The sequence below is a fragment of the Poecilia formosa genome, unplaced genomic scaffold, assembly GCF_000485575.1.
Source record: "Poecilia formosa unplaced genomic scaffold, Poecilia_formosa-5.1.2 Scaffold16, whole genome shotgun sequence".
Lineage (NCBI taxonomy): Eukaryota > Metazoa > Chordata > Actinopteri > Cyprinodontiformes > Poeciliidae > Poecilia > Poecilia formosa.
The window spans coordinates 2,734,953-2,756,528 of record NW_006799955.1 but is presented as its reverse complement, the minus strand read 5'-3'; the positions used below and the strand labels follow the sequence as shown (position 1 = coordinate 2,756,528).

General features: G+C 38.9%; 1 protein-coding gene across 3 annotated transcripts; it reads left to right on the top strand.

Annotated features, from left to right (window-relative positions):
* The first annotated feature begins 492 nt into the window (after positions 1-492).
* atf2 (activating transcription factor 2) lies at positions 493-20,663 on the top strand. Of its 3 annotated transcripts, XM_016668655.1 has the most exons (13): positions 493-617; positions 799-890; positions 1,201-1,273; positions 1,539-1,635; positions 1,724-1,842; positions 1,937-2,062; positions 2,362-2,540; positions 4,445-4,559; positions 5,827-5,919; positions 10,510-10,755; positions 11,046-11,252; positions 14,402-14,507; positions 17,719-20,663. In XM_016668655.1, the coding sequence occupies exons 3-13, from the start codon at positions 1,226-1,228 to the stop codon at positions 17,946-17,948; spliced, it is 1,566 nt and encodes a 521-aa protein (XP_016524141.1). In that variant the 5' UTR covers positions 493-617; positions 799-890; positions 1,201-1,225; the 3' UTR covers positions 17,949-20,663. The 3 variants fall into 3 exon arrangements, with proteins under 3 accessions (XP_016524141.1, XP_007546561.1, XP_007546556.1); XM_007546499.2 differs by lacking the exon at positions 799-890; XM_007546494.2 differs by lacking the exon at positions 493-617 and having other exon boundaries at positions 638-890.
* The last annotated feature ends 913 nt before the right edge of the window (positions 20,664-21,576 follow it).

Genomic DNA, 21,576 nt, shown 5'->3' with positions numbered 1-21,576 from the left:
TCTGGGTATATCCATGCGGTGGTTCTTCAAGAAATGACTCCATCACAAGTTGACACCTTGTGAATCTCCCCCAATGGTATTTTCATCACAATCCTCTAAGACTGTGACAGTACCTCTTGTTTGTGCATCTTCTTCCACACCTTTTCCTTTCACTCGATTTTCCGTTGATAGGCTTGCAGCAATCTGTTAGTTTATTTGTTACTTTTGCCAGTGGCAGTCTGCTGGACACTGAAGTAAGAAATGATGTCCAGCAGAACTGCTCTCTGATAATATACTAGAGCAGCTCTTCTGTATTAAAAATTTATTAACATTCTTATGTAGCCGTTTTGGGGTTTTAATTTCTTGTAATCTATTAATCCTCAAATTGAACTGAAATAAACCTATAAATTGTATCACTTTGTGTCTAATTAATCAACATACCACAAGTTAAACAGGCTTATCTAACATTTGAAGATGTTTTATTAATCATTCCTTCATAATCGTATCTTGTACCTTCTCGTCTCTTCAATGAGAATCGCTCTTGTGTGGGTGTAAGGTTTACGGAAGACGTCGACTTGCTCTCGCGATACTTTGGACAAGCCGTGGGATTTTAGAAATCGAGGGTTGTGGCAGAGGGGGTAAGTGACTACATAAACTGATAACGGACGTGTTCTCAACTGTGTTAAAATACAGCATCTGAGTGACCGTGGGCTACTCTTGTTTGGCGCAATAAAACCAGAGCTAAACTAGACGCAGACGTCTCATATGTTTACAGTGACAGTTAGCTTCTAATATGGCGACGACTGTGTGTCAACGCAGGGCTAAGGCTGCTTCATGGAAGCGACTGGAACCAGATGAACCTCTGTAGCATCCTTACAGCTGTTCTGTGAGCGCAGGGTGATTATTTACAGGTCAGATATGGGACTCCCGATAAAACAAACTAACTTTTGTGTTTGAATAAAATTATCTTTACGTTTTCTATGAGAACATGGACTTGTAAGCAACCACCGCAACCGCCCCTTATCGATAAGGCTTTGTTCAGATTTGCTCAGAGCCTTCACATTTACAATCAATGCTGCGTTTATTTACGTTAGTATGAACTCTGATCTTTGGCAAAAATCTAACTATAGCAGTAAGGTTGTTTCACGGCAACATGTATAAAAAAAAAATGGAAATTCGTTCCCATATTTAGATCAAACTTGTTTTTTTGTTTAATTATAGGTGGAAGTAAAAGGAACTCCTTAATATGAGTGATGATAAACCTTTCCAGTGCACTGCTCCTGGGTGTGGACAGGTAAATCCCTGGAGTTTTCAGTCATTAAAAATTGCATTAAAAATAAATAACAGACTTTATATACCTATGTATATGATCCTTATCATGTATCCTCATTTATATATATATATATATATATATATATATATATATATATATAAAAAGTGTTACAGTAAAAAGTAACCAAAATGTTTTTTGGGGGGGTTGGCCACAAGAAACAATTACATTTTTATTATGATGTTTTTATTTTTTTATTTTTTATCACTTTTATTTGTACCACACATAGAGATTCACAAATGAAGACCATTTGGCTGTCCACAAACACAAGCATGAGATGACACTGAAGTTTGGCCCAGCAAGAAATGATAATCTTATCATTGCAGGTGAGTGCACTACTAGTTTCAGGTGGGCTACTTAAATAACAAGTATTTTATCCCCAAGCCAGTTCACTTACAATAATGTCCATTTCAGACCAAACTCCTACACCCACCCGCTTTTTAAAGAATTGCGAGGAAGTCGGTCTCTTTAACGAACTCGCAAGTCCTTTCGATCATGACTTCAAAAAATCGGCCGAAGATGACATCAAAAAGGTGCTAAACTTGTTTCCAGATCATCTTACTTTAGGGTCCATTTTGAACTTTTTTCCTGATCATCCTTATTCTGTTTTTGGTCCTTGTTTTGCAGCTACCCCTGGATTTGTCACCGCTTGCTACACCAATTATTCGCAACAAAATTGAGGAACCCACAGTTATAGACGCACATAGAGACAGTCCACTGCCTCATCCTGAATCCACTACAAGTGACGATAAGGTAAAGCTTAAAAAGCTACCCCTTGTTGACTTGTGGCTTGTGATTTTCTCCTGATTGTCTTATCAATTTAACTGCTGTAGAGTTTGTGGATTTACTGCTATGAGCTGCTTGAAATAGGGTACTTGTGTAATGATAACTATCGGGCCAATGTTGTGCATTAGCCCGATAGTTATCGGGCCAAAGAAGATTTGCTTCTTCTCCTGATAAATGAGTGACTCCATCATGTTAGAGGTGTACAATTAAGTGATCTGGTGTTGATGACGCATTCCTGCAGCTATGGTCTTGTATGGTGTTTTCAGGACTTATCTTTGCAGCCAGCCTCACTGCCAACATCCACTATAGTCCACCCTGCATCCCTCCAAGTTCCCAATGTACTTCTAGCAACCACAGAGGCTAGTGTTGTAATACAGCCAGCTCTCCCATCGCCAACATCTAGCTCTGTTATTACTCAAGTCCCCTCCACTAATAGGCCTATAGTGTAAGTAACAAAATGCGTCCATTTAAAAAAAAAAACATCTTAGTTTCTACAAAATCACTTGTGCAGTATATTGTGGTGAGCTTGCATTTTCTGCGGCATGCGCTTGTTCTTTTGTTGTTGTTGTCTTTTTTTTTTTTAATTCATTTGCATTCTGAAAAGTTTTTGTTTAGCTGCAAAGAAATTATGTTCCATCAAGTTAAAAAAATATATATATTGGTGTTGTTCAGATACTGTGTTTATTTTTTTGAGTGAGAAGTGAAGTAAGAGATTGGGTTTTGTATTTAACCTTCGCTATTAGGAAGCACTTTTCAACCGAGTTCCCATAATCTTTGGCTGTTTGACAAAGATAAAAAGTTAAAACTGACTGGGAGTCATGATGGTTAAACATTAGATTTTTTTTTTTATTACAAATTTGCTCTCAGGCAGAGTTGAACAAATCAACTGAGTTTAGACTGAAAACCTAGTGTTTCATTCAGAAGTTTTAACACTTCCTTGAAGGTCATAAACTGTGAATCTACTTACAACACTGAAGCCTGATCTTGAAAGTGCTACCTTGATCCTTGACATTTTGCACAAAAAAGGGGCTAATTTTAAGCAAACACTGATTCTGTAAGGACGAGTTGAGAGATATCCAACCAGAATTATTCCAGAAGCTTGTTGATGGCGGTAAGAAATGTGTTTTCAAGCGACAACTAGCAAAGGGACGTTCAACTGAAAATGAAAAAGGATGCATTTGAAGCATGTTTGTATGTTTTTGATGCTGGATTTGAACACAAGTTTGAATGTATTTTGGTTAGAATTCTTGACGGTTCTTCTGTGTGTGTGTGTAGCAAAGCTAAGTATATTAATTTTTGCTAATCCTACCTTTACCTTTGTTCTAAGAATATAGTACGACTTGAGTATAGGAAGTAGAAAACCTTTTGAATTCAGTAGATTTGTGAAGAAGAAATTTATTTTCTGGAACGAGTATTTATGATTGCAATGAACACCAGAAGAGTTTGACAAACTCAGTTGATTCTTCTGTATCTGCCATATATCACTGTATCTGGGCAACACCGATCATTGTTATCAGGTCTCATGTAAAGTCTTTTTTTTTGTCGAGTTGTTCCTGTATGGTCTGTGATATTTGCATTTTAGAGTAGAGGTTTAGGAACTCTTTTTTTTTTTTTGTTTCCTTTATCTCATCTCTGTCATCTAAATATGTCATAATTGTATGCTGATAATCACTCTGTCTTGTAGGGATTTTTTTTTTCCAAGTCAGGTTGTGTGGAGTTGTCAGCAGTCAGTATTTTACATTCAGCAGATTGTGACCAGAGTTACCGTAGTTTAAATACATACTTTTGACCAAAGAGTGGATAAAATGACTTGGATCTGAAGCGGACATGTTCTAAAATGAATATCTTAAAACATTTCCAGCCCCAAAAAGCTAATGTTAATGGTGTTTTTATGAACCTTTACACTGCTGTCTCTTTTTTGGTCATCTACTTTAAAGTTTCTGGTCTTTAAGAAAAAGTGTTAAATTTGAAACTTGCATTTCAAATCATGAGGTGATTCAGGTTCTCTGTTACGTCACTTAACCTTCTTTGTTTAGCTAAGCAGGAGTTTAATTGACAAAAAGCATGGATGCTCAGTTTAAATAGCTGATTCATGCAAATCAAATAACCGTGTAAGATTGGTACTTACCCTGGTATTACCAGTTACTAGCACCAATCAAAATTACTTTCTTTTTCTTTTGATAAGACTTGGGCTACTGTTTACAGCAGGTAAAGCACTGACTGTTGACAATAACTCTGCAAAACCTGAATTAAAATTTAATCAGTTTATTCCTTCAAGACATCCTGTTTATGTATTGATTGCACAGTTGTTTTGTGTTTTACTTAATTGTGGTTTCTTTTCTCTTTTAGCCCGGTGACTGGTACCTTCCCTGTGCTCTTACAGTTGCCTAATGGCCAGACCATGCCAGTTGCAATACCTGCATCAATTACAAGCTCAAGTGTACATATCCCAACTACAATCCCAGTGAGTGCTCTGCCAAAAATAATTTGCTTAATTTGAGTATTCCCGAAATTAGATTCTGTGTCGTATCAGCTCTTTTGGATTTTCTGTATTTTCTCCCGTACAAACGCAGAATTCAATCGCTTTAACAAATAAAGGTACTATGTAGAGGTTCAATCGTCCTGTAACTGGAATCAGCCAGCTTTTAGCTTGAGGAATTGGCTGGTTACGGGTCAGCACCGAACTGAAGAGTCCTATGTTTGGCAAACAGTGAGGTTTGCTGACATGCTAGCTTCTCTTTTTAAATGCAAATTAAATTACTCGGAGCATATTCTTGTTTTAAAATTGACCTGGATACACATTTAAGTAAGTGCGAAATTATCTCGCCTGAAATATTTCTCAAAAACGCATAAAACACATCACATTGTACAGAGGTACTGTGAGACATTCTCGTGATTTGGCAGTCACCTCAGAGAATGAGAGGTTGAGGGAAATAATGAACTTACAAGTAAAACAGTCTGTTAGTGCTGGAAAGAAACAGGATTTAGCTAAGCTGCTTCAGGCTTGAGGCCAGGATGCCTTACAGAGCTCTGTCCTTGTAGAATTAAACTACCAGGTTTTCATCTCTGGCACAATTGAGAAATGTTTTTTTGATTGTTTCAGTAACACAAACCTCAGGTGTGGTCCGAATAGTGCAACTCCCTCACGTGGATGCCTGTCTTATTTTGCGTTGCCGCCGCGATTGTCTGCGTGGAACGCTGAGCAGCAGATGATTATCTCCTGATAGAGGCACAGCAGGGAGAAGTCTCCATCTCCCCTGTCTGCTGGGGATAAGGAGAGCCTCTGACAAGTAAAGAAGGGCAGAAATAGATGGAGAACACGAGCCACCAGTGGGGCTCCCTCTTCCTCGATCATCTCCTCCTCCCCACCCCTCTCATGTGTTCCCCGCCTCCCTCACTGTCTCGCTGTCAGCGGCTGTGAGAAGAGGCCTGAATTTGGCCTTCTGACTCGCGTCTCTCCATCCTCTCCTCAGCTTCCCTGTCCATATGCTCTCACTCAGGCAGGCAGAGGTTCATTAGCGTGCACGCTGCATCTCCATGTGGCGCTGCCTCCGCAAAATAACAGGCCATCCAACCTAATGAGGCTGAGAGATGGGGGGGAAACTCTGAGAGTCTGCCATAGCTGTGAGTGTTTGTGTTGCGGGGCGAGGCGGAGGGGGCCAACACCAGGCTTTTTCCCGCCGAAGACTAATTTTCTCTGGTCTGATCTGTGTCTGTGTCTCTGTTGTCAGCTTGTCAGACCTGTCACCGTAGTGCCTGCCGTCCCTGGAATCCCTGGACCTCCCTCGCCTCAGCCTCAGCCCGTCCAATCAGAAGCAAAGCTGGTATTTATTAACTCATTTACATCGGATATAATTTCCATGCTGTGTCTGTTATTTCCCATCTGAGGGAGATGATAACAGCCAAGGCAATAAGAGGTTCTAGCATTAAAGGAGTAATACAATGGTTAGCCTTTTTCCCAGTAAGATTGCTCCTTTTTTCAATCAACAATTCTTCTGGAGTTGATGCCCTTTGATAATCAAAAAATAGTTTTAGTCATTTATAAAACAGCATGTCACACAATATATTGTAACATCTTTGGCAGAATGATATCTACAAATAACAAAAATGGTCATTTAGAACTTTACCAGAAATACTTTTAGAACATAAACTAGAGTTGGACTTTAAAATTAGCTGGTTAATGGTATTAGATTATTTTGAGCTGAACTAACCAGCTGGTTGAAAACTCAAAAATCAGTTTTTTTTTTTTTTTTTTCAACAACACTCATCAGAGTGGAAGTTGCAAAAAAAACTTAAAACCCGCTTTCATATCATTATTTATTCTGTGATCGTCACGTCTTTTACACCACAGGTCTTAACACAGAATGGGGATTTTAAGTCGGACAACCAAAATCACTTCCCTGATCCACCTCCGAGGTTTTTCCCGAACTTCTAATTATTATGAACTTAAAGCAGTGAAAAATATTTCTTTAAAGAGTATGGAGTAGTGATTTGAAAAAAAGTAAAAACAGCAGCAGCACAAGTTTCTCACCAAGTAGCACAGATTTTCCTGTGTCACTGGTCTGAGAAATATGATGACCAACATGATGAACTAAAGGTTCGGCGCATGTTTCCTGAACAGATCATGCAGTGACACACACAGTACAGATCGATAACCACTACAACTCGGGCAACACCACAAAGTTTCACTTTATGCAAAATGAAGTTTCTAAGATGCAATAAACTTTTTTTTTTTAAATATATATATCATTTTAACTGACCTATTGGGAACACCCTGAAGTAAACATAAAAAATTGCTTCAATAAAAATAATGGATTATTAAAATTAAGATGTCAAGAGTTGTGGTAGGTCATTAAAAGTGCCTTAAAAGTCTCGAGGCAACTACTAATCCTTTATATGGGATCAGGAAATTATTGTGTTGTGTAATCCAGTATTGTCCCTTACAGTTTGCGGGGTCAACTTTAACTCATCATTTTATGTCAGGCCCATTCAACACATGTAGATAAATGAAGTATGAACTGAGAGACGCTAACCTTTAACCCTTCACAATTAGAAATGCTGCAGGTGTGAACAGCAAATTTAAGGCGCCTGAAATGTCAAGACTATAATTATTTTGTCTTTGCTCATAAAACCTGGTTTTACAGCAAGTGTTATTACACACACAGTTTCTTTGCTTTGGGTTTGTGTATAACTAAAAGGACTGCCTTTTACAGGATGTGTAGAAAAAAAGCAATTTGAATTCTGTTGAATATTTTTATTAAAGAAGAATTAAAATCAACTCCATGAGAAGGTAAAGCCTTTACAAGATCTGCAAAACAGATATTGACCATATATCACTGACTGAGACAAATAAAACCATTTTGGAAAGCGTTCAATATAATTTATTTACATTAAGTTGAAAGTATAAATAGTTATTAATAATAGCCCCATGATTAATAAAATAAATAGTCAATTATTTTTCAATCTTAATCTAGACTGACCTTTTACTGGTCATAGTTTCCCTTTATTTTTCTTTCTCCTTTAATCTCAGGCATTCTTAATATCCTTTCTCAGACACATAAGTCACGAAAAACATGACATACTGACTAAAATTCACCAAACATAGTATCGGATAAAAGCAACATGAAACAATTTCTCTCCTGTTTGAGAGAAGACACAGTAGAAAAACAATCATGGTGGGAATATTGATGATTTGTTACAACATTTTCTAAAAAAGAAACCTGTTATGTGCAACGTCATATGACTTCTCCCAGGAACTTGGACAACTGTACAGAAATCATTTAATTTTTTTGGCATCATTTTGTTTCATTCCCAGCTCGAACCACCTGCTGGCGACTATCTCTGAAACAACATTCAAATGAATAAGGCATTTGTTGGAAAAAAAAATAGTTTTGTAATTTGTACCTTTTTTCTTGTAGTTCTTTTACTTCCGACAATTACATTTTAAAAATGGATTTCGTATGGTGATAATTAGAAATATTTGTGCTAAAGAAACACATCATATTAACCCTCTACGGTGTGAGGACGGTCACAGCAGTCCTACATATAAGAAGTGATAGTTAAAGCCCACTGTTCTGAAGTGTGTGGGCGGGAGATCAGAGGCAGTATGATGAAGCATAGATCACAGAACCCGTGAACATCGTGTAAGTGTTCACAGCGTGCTCTGCCTGTGGAAATTATCAGCCAAGCCGTAAAGAAGTGTGCATGTTGAGTGGGAAGGACTGATCCTGACTGGTGGGGAATAATAAAGGGCGGGGCAGCGAGTTATTCAAGATCACGCGGAGCAGAGATGACAAACGCCGAGACATCGTTTTGCACAGCACGCCGTCACCAGGGCCAACCTGACGGGAAGGAGGAGGGGCACGGGGGCTTGGGGGGGCAACGAGCGAAAGCCAGCTGGGGGCATCCTGGCAAACGCTCAGCGAGGCACATTAAGTCAGCCTCACCCTGCATGGAACCTTTTGTTCAGCAGAATCCTGCCTGACCTGCATCTCCCCCCCCCACCACCTCCTCTTCCTCCTCTTCCCCCCTCCTCACTAGCGGCGCCTCCCACCGCACTCGGCTCATCAGCAAACACCTAATGAGCCTGCATCAAGAAAACAGACCCCCAGCTCAACCTGCCCGCTTCCCACCCCCAACCCGGCTCTCGTGAGGAGGGGAGCCGGCGTTGACGGCACTTTACAAGGACTGATGATGCTGCAAAGACCACAATAATGATAATTAACTTGCTGAATTTAGAAGATTATGCTGTTAATTAGTTGCAAAATAAAGATAAGTAATATAGTAGCAGATGGTTGAATAACACCCATGAGATGGAGGGTTATTACACTGATGAGGTTTCCATGGCAGAGATGAAATATGGATCTGACTGGCTTTTCCCTCATTCTGCAGGCCATTCCAGGAGAATAATATCTTGTTTCTGCCAGAAGAGCTTCTGGAAGGGTATTACACGATAAACTAATTTGGTAGATAGATTGGTCTGGCAAAGGTAGCTGTTGGAATAATGCGGTGCTCTGTTTTGCCATGTAAATGTGTTCTCTCTCACTTTGTTATTGCTTGAACAGCCTCATTCACTTTCACCTTGTTTGCCGAAGGTTTGATGTTGGAAAAAAAAAAATGTACCTGTGAATTTCACACATCGGCTTGTAGAGGAAGAGATCCCGCAAATAGACAGTTTTTATCTCAAGTCATCAGTGGATTTCGCCAAACACCCCTTTTTGAGTCACTACGAAACATGCGATGTAATTGTGCGGAGCCTGACAAGTCGTGGTAAAAATGGGAAAGATGAGGTCTTTAATGGGTCTTTTGGTCTCTATCACTTCGGCTAACCAACAACATTTAATACAGTTGTGTGTGTGAAGTAATCCAGTATCGTATACACGTGATTTTTCTTTTTAGATTATATTTGTTTTAGTAGCAGTATCACGAATCAGCCATATTTTTTCTTAACAATCTATGAAGAAAACTTGAATATTAATTCTTACTACACTAAATCTAGTCAAACATGCTGTAAAATTGGGTATTTTATAGTATCTAGTAAATGTTCTCGGTAATAACATGAGGATTTTTTCTGTTCTGTCTCTGCAGCTAGTGCTAAGCCTTCTCTGAAGCAAGTTTTTAAGAGCTACTCACTACATTTTTTTTAACCATTTTTATTTCAACTTTTCCAACAGAGCTCTCTCTGACAGCATTCTATCTACAGATAGAAAGTAGCCTTCTGGCTAATTCTGGCATTTTTATATTGATATGATTATCAATATGCATTTCCCCTTTTAAATTTTTAACTAACTTATAGCATTGTATGACTCTAGAAGTTAGTAGCTAATATAAAAATGTCCATAATCTTGCTTATTTATGGCAAATGCTGCAATTTCTTACACGGCAACTGCAGATGAGTAAAAAGCTTTAAAACTAATGTATTTTTATTGCAGAATCATAATATTACACTGGAAATATGTTGGAATACATACATACATACATATACAAGGCTATGATGTGTGCAATAATTCAGAGTTATTAGTGGAGCCCGCTAATTATTTTCCACACATTCTTTCTTCCACGTACGTTACCTCAGCTGGCTGAGAGGGACAGCTGCATGAAGGGTTTGATGGCTGTATTGCCAATACGCATTTTGTTTAATGTTGAGAATGGTAATAATACTTTTTAACTTCCCTTTATTTCTAAAAAATAATTGAGAACAATGAAAATAACTTTAATCATTTGAGAGATGCCTGTCCGATTTCCTGTCTGATACAAACTCTGTGGTTTATTAAAAAAATATTTTAAATCCAATTATCTGAGATGTATTAATAAGTTGGGGGTTAGCTGTGTACACATAAGTTTTGAACCAGTTCTTGTTTATAATAATTGTTTGTCAAGCTGTTTAATGACCATCTGACCTCTTCTGTTCGCAGAAACTGAAAGCCACATTATGCCAGCAGCTTCCTCAGGTAACCAATGGAGATGGAGGCGAGGTCCAGAGCAGTGCAGTAATCCACACTGTCAATCCGGCTTCCCCTGCTCCGACCCCGACTCCAGTCCCGACTCCTCCAACCCCGGTGCCGGCTGCGATCCTAACTCCGGCTCCCCAACTGCCTACAACTGAGGAAGCCTCCACACATTCCCTTCAGCAGCCAGCCACCTCCACCACAGAAACACCCGTAGGTTTTCATGCCAACAGTCCAACTTGTATCCTGAGAACACCCCACTTAGTGGCAGAATGTTTTATTGAGGGGTATTTTAATGATGCTCTGTTTGCATAAAGCAGAGTGTCAAAGAACAAATTTGACAACAGCTTTGATAAGAATTTTTTGTGCTGAACCTCTTTTATTTTTGACATTCAGTATATTCACACTTCCCTAACTGTAGTGCTGAAGTTTTCCCATGAGCAATCATTGAACATGTTTTTAGAATTACATGCATGTATGTCCTTCCTATTGTCACCTTCCAGGCTTCCCCTGCTCCCCCTGTGCCAAACCCTCAAACCACCGGGGGCCGGCGGCGCAGAACCACAAGCGAAGACCCCGATGAGAAGAGACGCAAGTTCTTGGAGCGCAACCGGGCCGCAGCGTCTCGCTGTCGGCAGAAGAGGAAAGTGTGGGTCCAGTCTCTGGAAAAGAAGGCCGAGGACCTGGGCTCCATGAATACACAACTACAGGTGATCCCAGACACCATGCAACAACCTGTTTGTTTTTTTTTGTTTTTTTGTTATTATTTTTGTGTGTGCTAGCATTCAGATTCATAAATATGTGTGTGTATTCACCGTGCATCATGAAGAGATGTTACACACCCTTTTCCTCCTCTGCTGTGATGAAGTCATTAAAGCCGATTAAGCCGAGCTGCCGCGTGACAGCAGTAGAGTGTGAGCCCTTTACGTCGATACGTCCCTGTCAATAAAGATGTATCCTCCAGATGTCAGCCGCACACAAGCGTGTCGCCGCTTCTGTCTCGGCAGTTTACCGAATGGCCTCAAAAATCTCCCAGGGAAAAGGTGTCTTTTTGAACCTTCATTTCGCAGGAAGCAATTAGGATCTGATGCTGACAAGTTCGAAACAGTTCATGTGTCTGCTGTCTCTGTTGATAAGTGTGAGTCGGGGGTGCGGCACATCGGTGTTCCAGACAATTAAATGAGATGTGATGTTTACTTGCTTACCGTCTTTTTTTTTTTTTTTTTATAAAAGCAGAGTGAGATATGGAGGAAAGAGGAGGGGCCTACTAGACAGCATAAAAAAATGCTTCAGAATGAAACACCATTCAAAATCAAGTTATCGCCACGTTTCATGGTTGTTCTGTCTGAAGTTATATTTAAGTGAGAGAGGATCAAAACCAAGACATAGGTGAGTAAGAGCAGGTGTACAAACAGAGAAAAGTGTCCCTAGAAAAGCTAGCTAAGAGGGGAACAACATGTGGTAGAGAATATAAGGCCACTTTATATCAAAGCATTAATCAGCAGAGCAGCTTTTGTGTGGAGAGAAAAAAAAAAAAAGGAAACCCATGCTGACATGGCCCAGCTGATCAGCGAAACTGCCTCTAATGATGCACAATTATTTTAACATCATCCTTAACTGGCTTTTTAATGAGGTGTCAGACCAGACAGCTCATAGGGCTCCCAGCATTACCCAAGGCCCAATTGCTCACTTTCGATTAAGTTAGAAACGAGTTTTAACTCTCCATTGTCCTGTTTAGGTTACTTTAACTTGTAGCTGTAGTGTAATTCGATGTAAACGATCCTTTAAAGTAAGCGGCGGATCTTCCGTCGTGCTCCCTGTGTCACTTTTTTAGCCCAAAACTTTATCTCTGTAATAAATTGGAAGGAGTATTAAAAAAAAAAGAGCCCACCTGTATTTATATTAGCTTTAGATGGCAGCAGACATGCTGGAAGCATTCTGAATACGGTGCTGGCTACATGTGATACATATGCTCCTTCCAGCTGTGTTTAAATCTGGCTTACAATAGCTCAGCCCTGCCAACACCAGCAAAACCAAACAGATGGAATCAGATAAATTGGCTGCTTTTAAACTAATAGATTAAGCCACTCGCAGTCCTTTAAAGGAGAAGAGAAGGAGCTTAAATCTGCCACTGGTTGTTGCGCGGGCCCCTGGCCGCTCTAAATCCAGTTAAAGTCACCTTCAGCGTAATGTGGCTCTCTTTTACGACATGCAGAAATCCTCAGCTCTCTTGGGAGCTGTAACGACACAGGAGTGTAAATCTCTGCAGCCTCTACGAAGTTGTACTGACAACCCTAACAGCTCACCTCTGACAAATGTGCTGGTTGGTAGCCAGTGAAGGCCCATAATTATTGTGCAGCAAGCAGTGTTTTATACTTTATCCTCTATTAATTTATTATATTGTTTCTCCTTTTTTGTGTTTGTTGTTTTCTCAGGGGAAGAAATGCAAGTTCCCCGGAATAATGCACAGCTCTAAAGTACAAATGGGGTCCTGAATATTGTAATTTAATGATTTCGTCATTAGCTCTAAAAAAGTGTAGCTATTCCTACGGGATGAAACAAAGGCAGTACTTGTGTGTGCATGTTATTATTCATGTTTGCTGCATGGATGAGAGAAAAAGCCTTTGCCTATTCTAATGACTATGGTCATGGGTGACATCTTGTGTCATAAGGTGCAGATTGCAACCACATCAAAACCAAATATCTGCCTTTTTTAGGTTCAGTCCAGCTAGAGTACGAGGCTGTTCAAAAACACTCTCATTTAATGGCTTATAATTATGTGTAGAATTGACCAAGATGTCGGCTTACAAGAGAACAACAGAAAATAAATACGTAGACATTGTCTAACAGGCAATTATAAGTGTGAAATAGTAGTACAACATCTAACACACAGATATAGAATTTTCCTTCTTGGAAGCTGCTTTCCGTTTTAAAATATTTTGATACACAAAATCTGTGATATCCTGACTTTTGATTCCCAAACTCCAGAAGGGAAGCTTTGACCTGCTAATACTGATTTTAGCCTATTGAGATTTCCCTTTAAGACAGTAGAAAAATATGAAATAACAGCAATTTAAATACATGTTTTATCATTCTTGGTGTGATTTATCATATTAGAAGTAAGGGGAATGTTGCATCATGAGAGACAGAGGATTTGAGATAAATGTGGTTCAACAAATATTTCGAAATAAAGACAAATTGCTGATCATTTTGACATTTTAAGCTTTCTTTGGCCGATTAGAGGTGATAAATCTGTAGTCTCTGTGTGAATTCTCCAGAGAATGTAGGTCCTTATCTACATATGAGATTTCATTTCTGAATTCAGTGTGTTTTATGTCAGGCATGATTTGAAAAGCCAAAAGCTTAAAGCTGAACAACTTTGTAGTCTGTTCAGCCTTCCTGTTATCATTTTGAAGTCATTTTGAAGTCTCGCTGTCTTCTTCTGTTTCCTATAAAATGCCTCTGTTCCGATTTGTAAATGCTTCATTGATACTGAGCTTACCAAACCAAAGAGTGTTGCTCTTAGTATGACTTGGTAGTGATTAGTATGAATTAAATGATTGAAAAAAAAAAATTCTAATTGTTTCCAACCGGTCAGGTCGATCAAATTGAAAATTTTTAGATTGTGCTCACCAGCTGTTGTACTGGAGCTCCTCTAGTGCCAAAAAATGCATTTCATGTATTTTAATTTTTAATTTTTTTTATATATTTCAAATATTTCTAGCTTAAGACATGTATCTACTTCAGAAAAATACTTGAAAAGCGTTGGTCTACATCTGCTCTTGGTGTTGTGGGGAACCTCCTTTCCGAAGAGAGACCATTTCTTTGACTGTCATCGTGTGTCTCTTGTTTCCCCAAGAATGAAGTCACCCTGCTGAGAAACGAAGTGGCTCAGCTGAAGCAGCTTCTTCTGGCTCATAAAGATTGCCCTGTAACCGTCATGCAGAAGAAGTCTGGCTATCACAGTGAGTAATGTTCCATTATTCTCGGCCTGAGGCTGCATGCGAAACGTGTTTAAAATGAGCTCCAGCTAAGGACACGTCTTAGCAGAAAGAACCATCGACATGCTAGGCTCTATTCTTCTTGCTCTCTGTAAAACTTTTCAGAACTTTAGATCTTTATTGGTGGTGCTGCTGTTCCCATCCTTTCAGAGGCCACAGCTGGCGTGTGAAATGTTTTTCCGTCATCTGGCGCCCAGATAAACATTTGTGAGCTGACGTTAAATGTCTGTGCTCTTCAAGCAGGGTGTCTTTGTGTTATTGCTTCACCTGTATGTAGTGATTAAACTCCCCCCCACCACCCTTTAATGTTTTCAGCTTACAGTGATCATCTTTATCAACACTTAAAGACGGTGCTGATTCTGAGGCTCTTCATTTAAATTTCTTGCCGTCGGCTTACTCTGCAGAGCATCGTAACACGTTCTCATTTAGAATCATTTCACCGATTTTTCTTCGTTTCCCTCAGATGGGGCCTCTTGTCATTTTGGTTTTGTGGTCATAACTCACCTCCCCTCACAGATGAGCCACTCTGCAAAAAGAGATTGCAACACACCCCCTCCTCCACACTGTAGCCCTAAACACATCGCCTGACTTGTATTGACAGTGATTGCCACTAAAATGAGTCCATTAAAGCGGCAGGCTTGTCAAGACTGCAGAAAATTTTCAGTGTGGATCGTCCGCCAAGCAGCCCTGCATCATTATGCATCTCTTATTGCCTACCGTCCCACAGACACACTTCCTGTGCATGATGGGACTCGGGGCGTCCAGGCTGGAGTTGAAGGCTCATTTGGTGTGGTGCAGACGTTGTTCTTAGTGGCATCCACTAAAGAATGTGGTCATCTTTCCTCTCCAAGATCTCTACTCTCTCACTCTGGATATTTGTAAAGGTTGACACTTGAAGCACTTTTTGTCCTGTTTTGGAGGAATCGCCCAGATACGTCAGTCGATGTGGTTGACAAGACAGATTTAATACGAGCATAAACAAAAAAATCTAGTTCATATAGAGGCTGGAAAAAAAACCTGAGAGGAAATATCAAACATTTACTCTGATATTCATCCAAATAACATTTTTAGAGTGTTTGAAAACTATTAAAACATTGTTGGATCTCCTTTCTTAGACTTCTCACTGTTATATATATACACACACACACACACATTGCATCAACAGAACTTTCTTTACTCTAGCTTTTAAAAATGTCTAATGTGCTTTTATGATATAAATTCAGACATTTAATCTATAATTAAAAGTCCAATAATGTAGAGTAAATGTAAATATTTCTTACAAATGAAAATTTGAGAAGGGTGGCATCAAATTTTGATTTGGCTCCCTTTATTCTGATACCACCAAATAAAACCTTCTGCCACCAATTACATTCAGAAGTCACATAATTACTAAATAGAACATATGTGTGTGTTTAGTTTAATTTCAGTTTTAATCCAGATTTTTTTTATCAGAGAGGTTTCTTGGAGAACAACAATGGACAAACAGCATCATGAAGAGAAAGGTCAGAGAGGAAAACTTGTGGCGACATTTAGGTCTTGAGGCGAAAGGTCAAGGTTCAAACAGCTCAATTCACCAGCTGACAATTGAAAGCATTAAATTAAACAAAGAAATAGAAGTTCATTGTAACTTTGAAGGTGCTGAGATCTGAAAATCTGTCGAAAGGACAGCAAAACGCTGTTTAATTCCACAACTCCCGATGATTGTTCAGTATTATTTACACTTTAAAATATCATGTAAACACCATGAACAAACCGTCCCCAATGGAAAACCAACTTTGGTAGTGGCAGCATCATCCTGTGGGTATGTTTTTCTTCCACAAGGATCTGGAAGCTGATTGGATCCGATGGGAGTTAAATACAAGGTAATCCTGGATTAAAAATATATTTGACCAGAGCTACAGTGGAATGATTTAGATCAAGGCATGTTCATGTGTGAAAATGGCCTAGTCAATGTCCCCATTAAATTCAGTTGAACAATGACAAAACGTGGAAAAGCTCAAAATGCAGGATTACTGTTGCAAGGCACTGAGGACCTTCCCTTGTTGGGAGTCACTGAAATAATCTACTTTGTTAATGAGTAAAGTCTTTTTATTAAACTCTGACCAATCCACTAAAGATCTCATCAAGCTTTATGTTTTCCCTGTTACAAATCCCATAAGGCCGCTCCGCCCTCCAGACCCTGTAATACCCTTCATCGTCTTGCCCAGGCGTAGCCGTGGCAGGTGGAAGGGAATAGCCCAGACTGCCCCGCAAACAAGCCAGGACATGGTTTCGCTTGGCAAGCCGAGCCGTCCATCTGTTTACGGCGAAGGCCCGCTTAAAAAAAAAACAAAAAAACAAGAAAAAAAAAAAACAGGGGAGTGGAAATGAGCCCTCTTTGCCCTGGGAATCAGAAATTTAGAGTATTATGATAAATCCACTGGACACCACTTAGTGTTGTTAAAAGCAATGATGTTCACTTGAACATGAAACAAAACTCACCAAGTTAATTTATTCTGAAGTTAACCTCCTGAAACAGAATAATAAAAAAAAAAAACATTTTAGGGCAGAAAGGAGGCTGAAATCTCACCTTTTTTATGGAGTCTTTTACATTCTCAGAGACCCAGTCATTAATTACAGAGAGCCATAACAAGTGACTTCATATCATTAGCCATATTAATTATCATTGTGCTCCTTATTCCTGTATGAAACAGAGCATGAGAGTGGAGTCTCTTTTTTTTTTCCATCAGGATCCAATTAATTCAAGCCAACTGCCTAACAGCTGGTGGCATTTCGACTCCAAGTCTTCCCTACTCTCCAGTGTGAGCATCATTAAAATCAGGTGCTGTAATCATCTGTCGCTGCAGTAGTTGGCAAGGTAACAAGAAACAAATGAGAATGCAGTTAGGGATGGGAAACAGTGCCACATGCCCCAGAATGTAATGCACCCTCATGATGTGGGTTTAAATTGACACTGGAGCGTTAATTAAAGGAAAGAGGTGCAAAAGTAGCATTATGGGGATTAATGAAATGGTTTGCAAACTCCACATGCAGATAGCTGTTTTGCATGTAATTAGGCTGCCGCAACAAAGCTATCCCGAGCCTTTTGGGTTCCACGTGCTAGGATGCAATCCAAGCGTGCGGCAGCCTGAGCGCGGTAGGCAACGTAACCGAGTGTTTCCCGATGCCTTCACAGTCTCCGACAAGGATGAAAGCTGCGAGGAGATGTCCGTCCCCAGCAGCCCGCAGAATGAGGCCATCCAGCACAGCTCCGTCAGCACCTCCAACGGGGTCAGCAGCTCCTCCTCCTCAACGACCCCGGCGGTCTCAGCCCCACCCAGCGCCGCTTCGGCCACATCCAAGCAGAGCACAGAGGAGAGCCAGCCGCGGAGGGCCAGCACCCGGTCCCAGCCTTCAGGGAGCTGATCACCCCAAACCGGTCCGGAGCATCCCACACTGGAGTGCTAATGGCTCTCAAACCTTTTTTTGTGACAGAGGAAAAGGCTTCTCTCTCAGCTTCAGTTGTGGACCATACACTTTAATTTATTCTTGATTGTTTGGGTAAATGTTTGTTAACTTTTGTACTTGATAGTCTATGCTTTTAAAGATGCAATGTTTTCTCTTCACAAAAGAAAAGCACTTTAGGTGTAACTTGTAAAAAAAAAAAAAGAAATGTTGCTTTTAATTGTTTTCGTATATGTTTGACTTATTTATTTTGTACAGCAGCGAAAAGCAAAAAAAAAAAAAAGGTATTTAACAAATTAACATTTTCTCAACTATTCTACTTCTAACGGGGTTATTGGGATGAAATCCACACCAGATGTTGGTTGCAACCCAAACTGTGTGCACATAAGAATTATTTTTAATAAACTAAGATTTAGTTTGTTAACTTTGTAAAATTGGATGGACCGTAGAGCAACCTTTTTGGTAATGACAGCTTCCGAAACAAGAAAAACAACCCACACCGTCAGGCTCCTACCTCCAAACTTAGCTGCTGGTGTGGCATTTTTGGGTTGACATCCAAGGCTATTTTTCATCGGAACATGTTGTGTCCAATGGCATCCTAAGAGTTTAATTTTAGTCTGATTCTCACTGTATTTCATTGACTTGCCCAAGTGTTTTACAGTAAACTTTAAATGAGCATCAGAATGTTTTTGTTTTGTTTTGTTTTTTTCTTCAGCTAAGAAGTCTTGCACTTGCACCCTGGGTTGAGTGACTTATTTTTGTTTTCAGGGGAAAAGTGAACTTGCTAAATCTATCTGGATTTCTGTTTGATTGGTCTTTTGTTCTTGAGCAACTCTTCTGATTATTCTATTGACTCCTCTGTCATCAACTCAATGATGAGCCGAAGTGCTAAAACTCAAATCGGAGAAATGCAACTGCAGTGAAATCAGAATGTTTTGCAGCAATAATGTTGGAAAGGTCTTGAGAAAACTCTTGGCTTTTATCCATCATGAGATGCGTATTCATATGCCATTTAATTGGACTAAACCTAATGATATTGATTTGTACTGATATGGAGGATGGCTTTCTAAATACTGGCAGATTTGTTCTGTTTTCTTGGCTTTCTGTGACTTTTTTTTTCTGTTTAATGATTATTCGCTCCCACTGCATCTTATTACACACGTCTGAATTTATATATCTATTCGTTTTGATTTCTTTCTATATTTGCATTATTTTGGTTCTCACTAACCTATGGTGTGAATTTCATGCAAATATTCCCATTTGAAAACTACTTACTGAGAAAAAACGTTAAGGTGTTTAACACTTATATTACCTGCTGTATCTTATTCTTTTTCAATTGAAGGCAGTCATTTAGGCCATCATTAAGTTTACCAAAGTGCTAAGAGGCTCATTTGTCTTAATTTGATTTATAAGCACTCTCTTTGATGTTTTTTTTTTTTTTGACCATTTTGCACATATGTAACAGATGACGGGTTTTACTTTTCAAGAGTTTGTTGAGCACTGGCAGCTTTTTAGAAGTAGATTTTTGAATGCTGACACAAACATTACATAGCTGAATTTGGCTGAGCTCAGCCGTAGTGTTGTAGTGCAAAGACTGAATGTTTGAGCTCACCTCTGCATGTAAAATAGTCTGAGGGAGGTGAGCTGCTTAGATCTGTGTGTTTTCTCATTAACATTCCAGCTGTAGCCTGATTGTCCCTGAAGCAGTGATTGTAGGATTGCAGTACTTTTTTCTTTCCATTTCTCAGTCTGTGGTGATGTTGACCTTATTCAGTGCCATTAATGTATTTTGCATAAATACCTTCTATAATTTTTGTTTTGTTTTGTTTTAAATGCTAATTAAGCTTGGGTTGATTGTTGTTTTCCCAGATTTAAAGGGTCCCATGAACATGTTTGATCTGCAGAGATTTTCCTGCTTTGTAAACTGTTTGCTTTGCAAGTGACTCTTTATGGCTTTAGCATATAATGCAAAACTCTTCAGAACATTAAGCTTTCCATGAACAAGAACATTTTTAGGAAACATTGTAAAAAAAAAAACCCATCAATGTATCATACGTGGTCCTTAATATTTGATTTGATAGGGCTTTAGGATCTCAGCTCCATTAGCTGTTAAACTGACTCTTTAGGACACATCATATTAACTCAATAGGGTTATCATGTAAAATGCCATCTTTCAGATGTGAACTGGAATTACATCAATTACATTAGTTACACTACAGCTAAAGCTCCTGAATAATTATGACTATTGAAGTAACCGCACGAAACAAATTTCAACTTTAAAAGTCAGTTTGCCTTTTCCTTCTTAGTCTGTACTGGCTTACTACTGTGTAGTTTTATAAACAGCTAACACATTGTTTTCTTAAAATGTGATTTTTAAGGTTTTATTGTTATGTGCTATCTGCATGAGATAACGATTCTCTGCGAGAATTTTACTGTTTATGTCCGAATTAAGAAAACGATATGAAACAAGTTATTACAACTTGACTTGTAGAAGCTTCTGTGATTTTTGATTTGGTTTTTGTTTTTGTTTTGTTTTTTTCACCCGAGCTGTATGGCTTACAAACGGGTTGTGATACTGTGTTGACAGTGTAATTGTAATGTGAAAGTTCTGTAAAAAAAAAAAAAAAAAAAAAAATTACTGATAAGCTGTTGTAATAAACCTTTTAATAACTCTTTAAACAGTTATCTGCCTTACATTTGGATGCTTTGCATTTAAAACATCAGATTTCTTTATTTGATTTCATAAAGGACATAAACAGTCGTTATGGGATTGGTATTGAAACAATAACCTCCACAGTAGTTTGATTGTTGCTCAGACCAAAATCCTAATGAATATTTACTTTGGTGTAGACTGCCACCTGGTGGACAATCATAGCCCTGGTTTATTGTCTGCACTGTCAAGCCTATATTATGTAGATTTTGACACGGTTTGCTTTATAAGGATTTGAGGAAATGCAGGTTTTATTGTCCTAATGGCAAAAAAAAAAAAAAAAGTGGCCACAGCAACAAGTTAAATATCTGTGTTCCATTATGGACTTAGAAAACCTGGCACTGGATCAATGAAAAAGTAGAGGCATATTAGTCAAAACAATATTTGAACCTTGTGGAAAAGGAACATATTTTCTGAGTTTTGCTGTATAACTTGCAGATGTGGGGTTAAAAGTGTAGCAGAAACAACCAAACAATTTGACCTATTTCAATTTTGAACTATATTTCCAGGACAGTTCAAAGTGCTTTAGATCGTAAAAACATAATATAATAACCAATTATGAGACGGCTATAAACATTACATTTGGTCAAATGCCATCACTAACTGAATGTTGTGCAAGTTGATTGGTTGAAGAAGCACAAAATATGCAGGACTCCTGGGGACTGTTCTCAAATGTGTGAATAGTTTACATAATTCATGTGTGTACAACTGTGTTTGCAAAACTATGTGATGTGCATAAATTTAGCATTCAGTAATGCACCTGTGGCTTTCAGTCCATTTTATACCTGGTTTTGTTTGCTTCTGGGCCAACTGTATTTTATTAAAAAATAAAACTGTATTTTATTAAAAAATACAGTTGACCCAGTTAAAAATTGAATG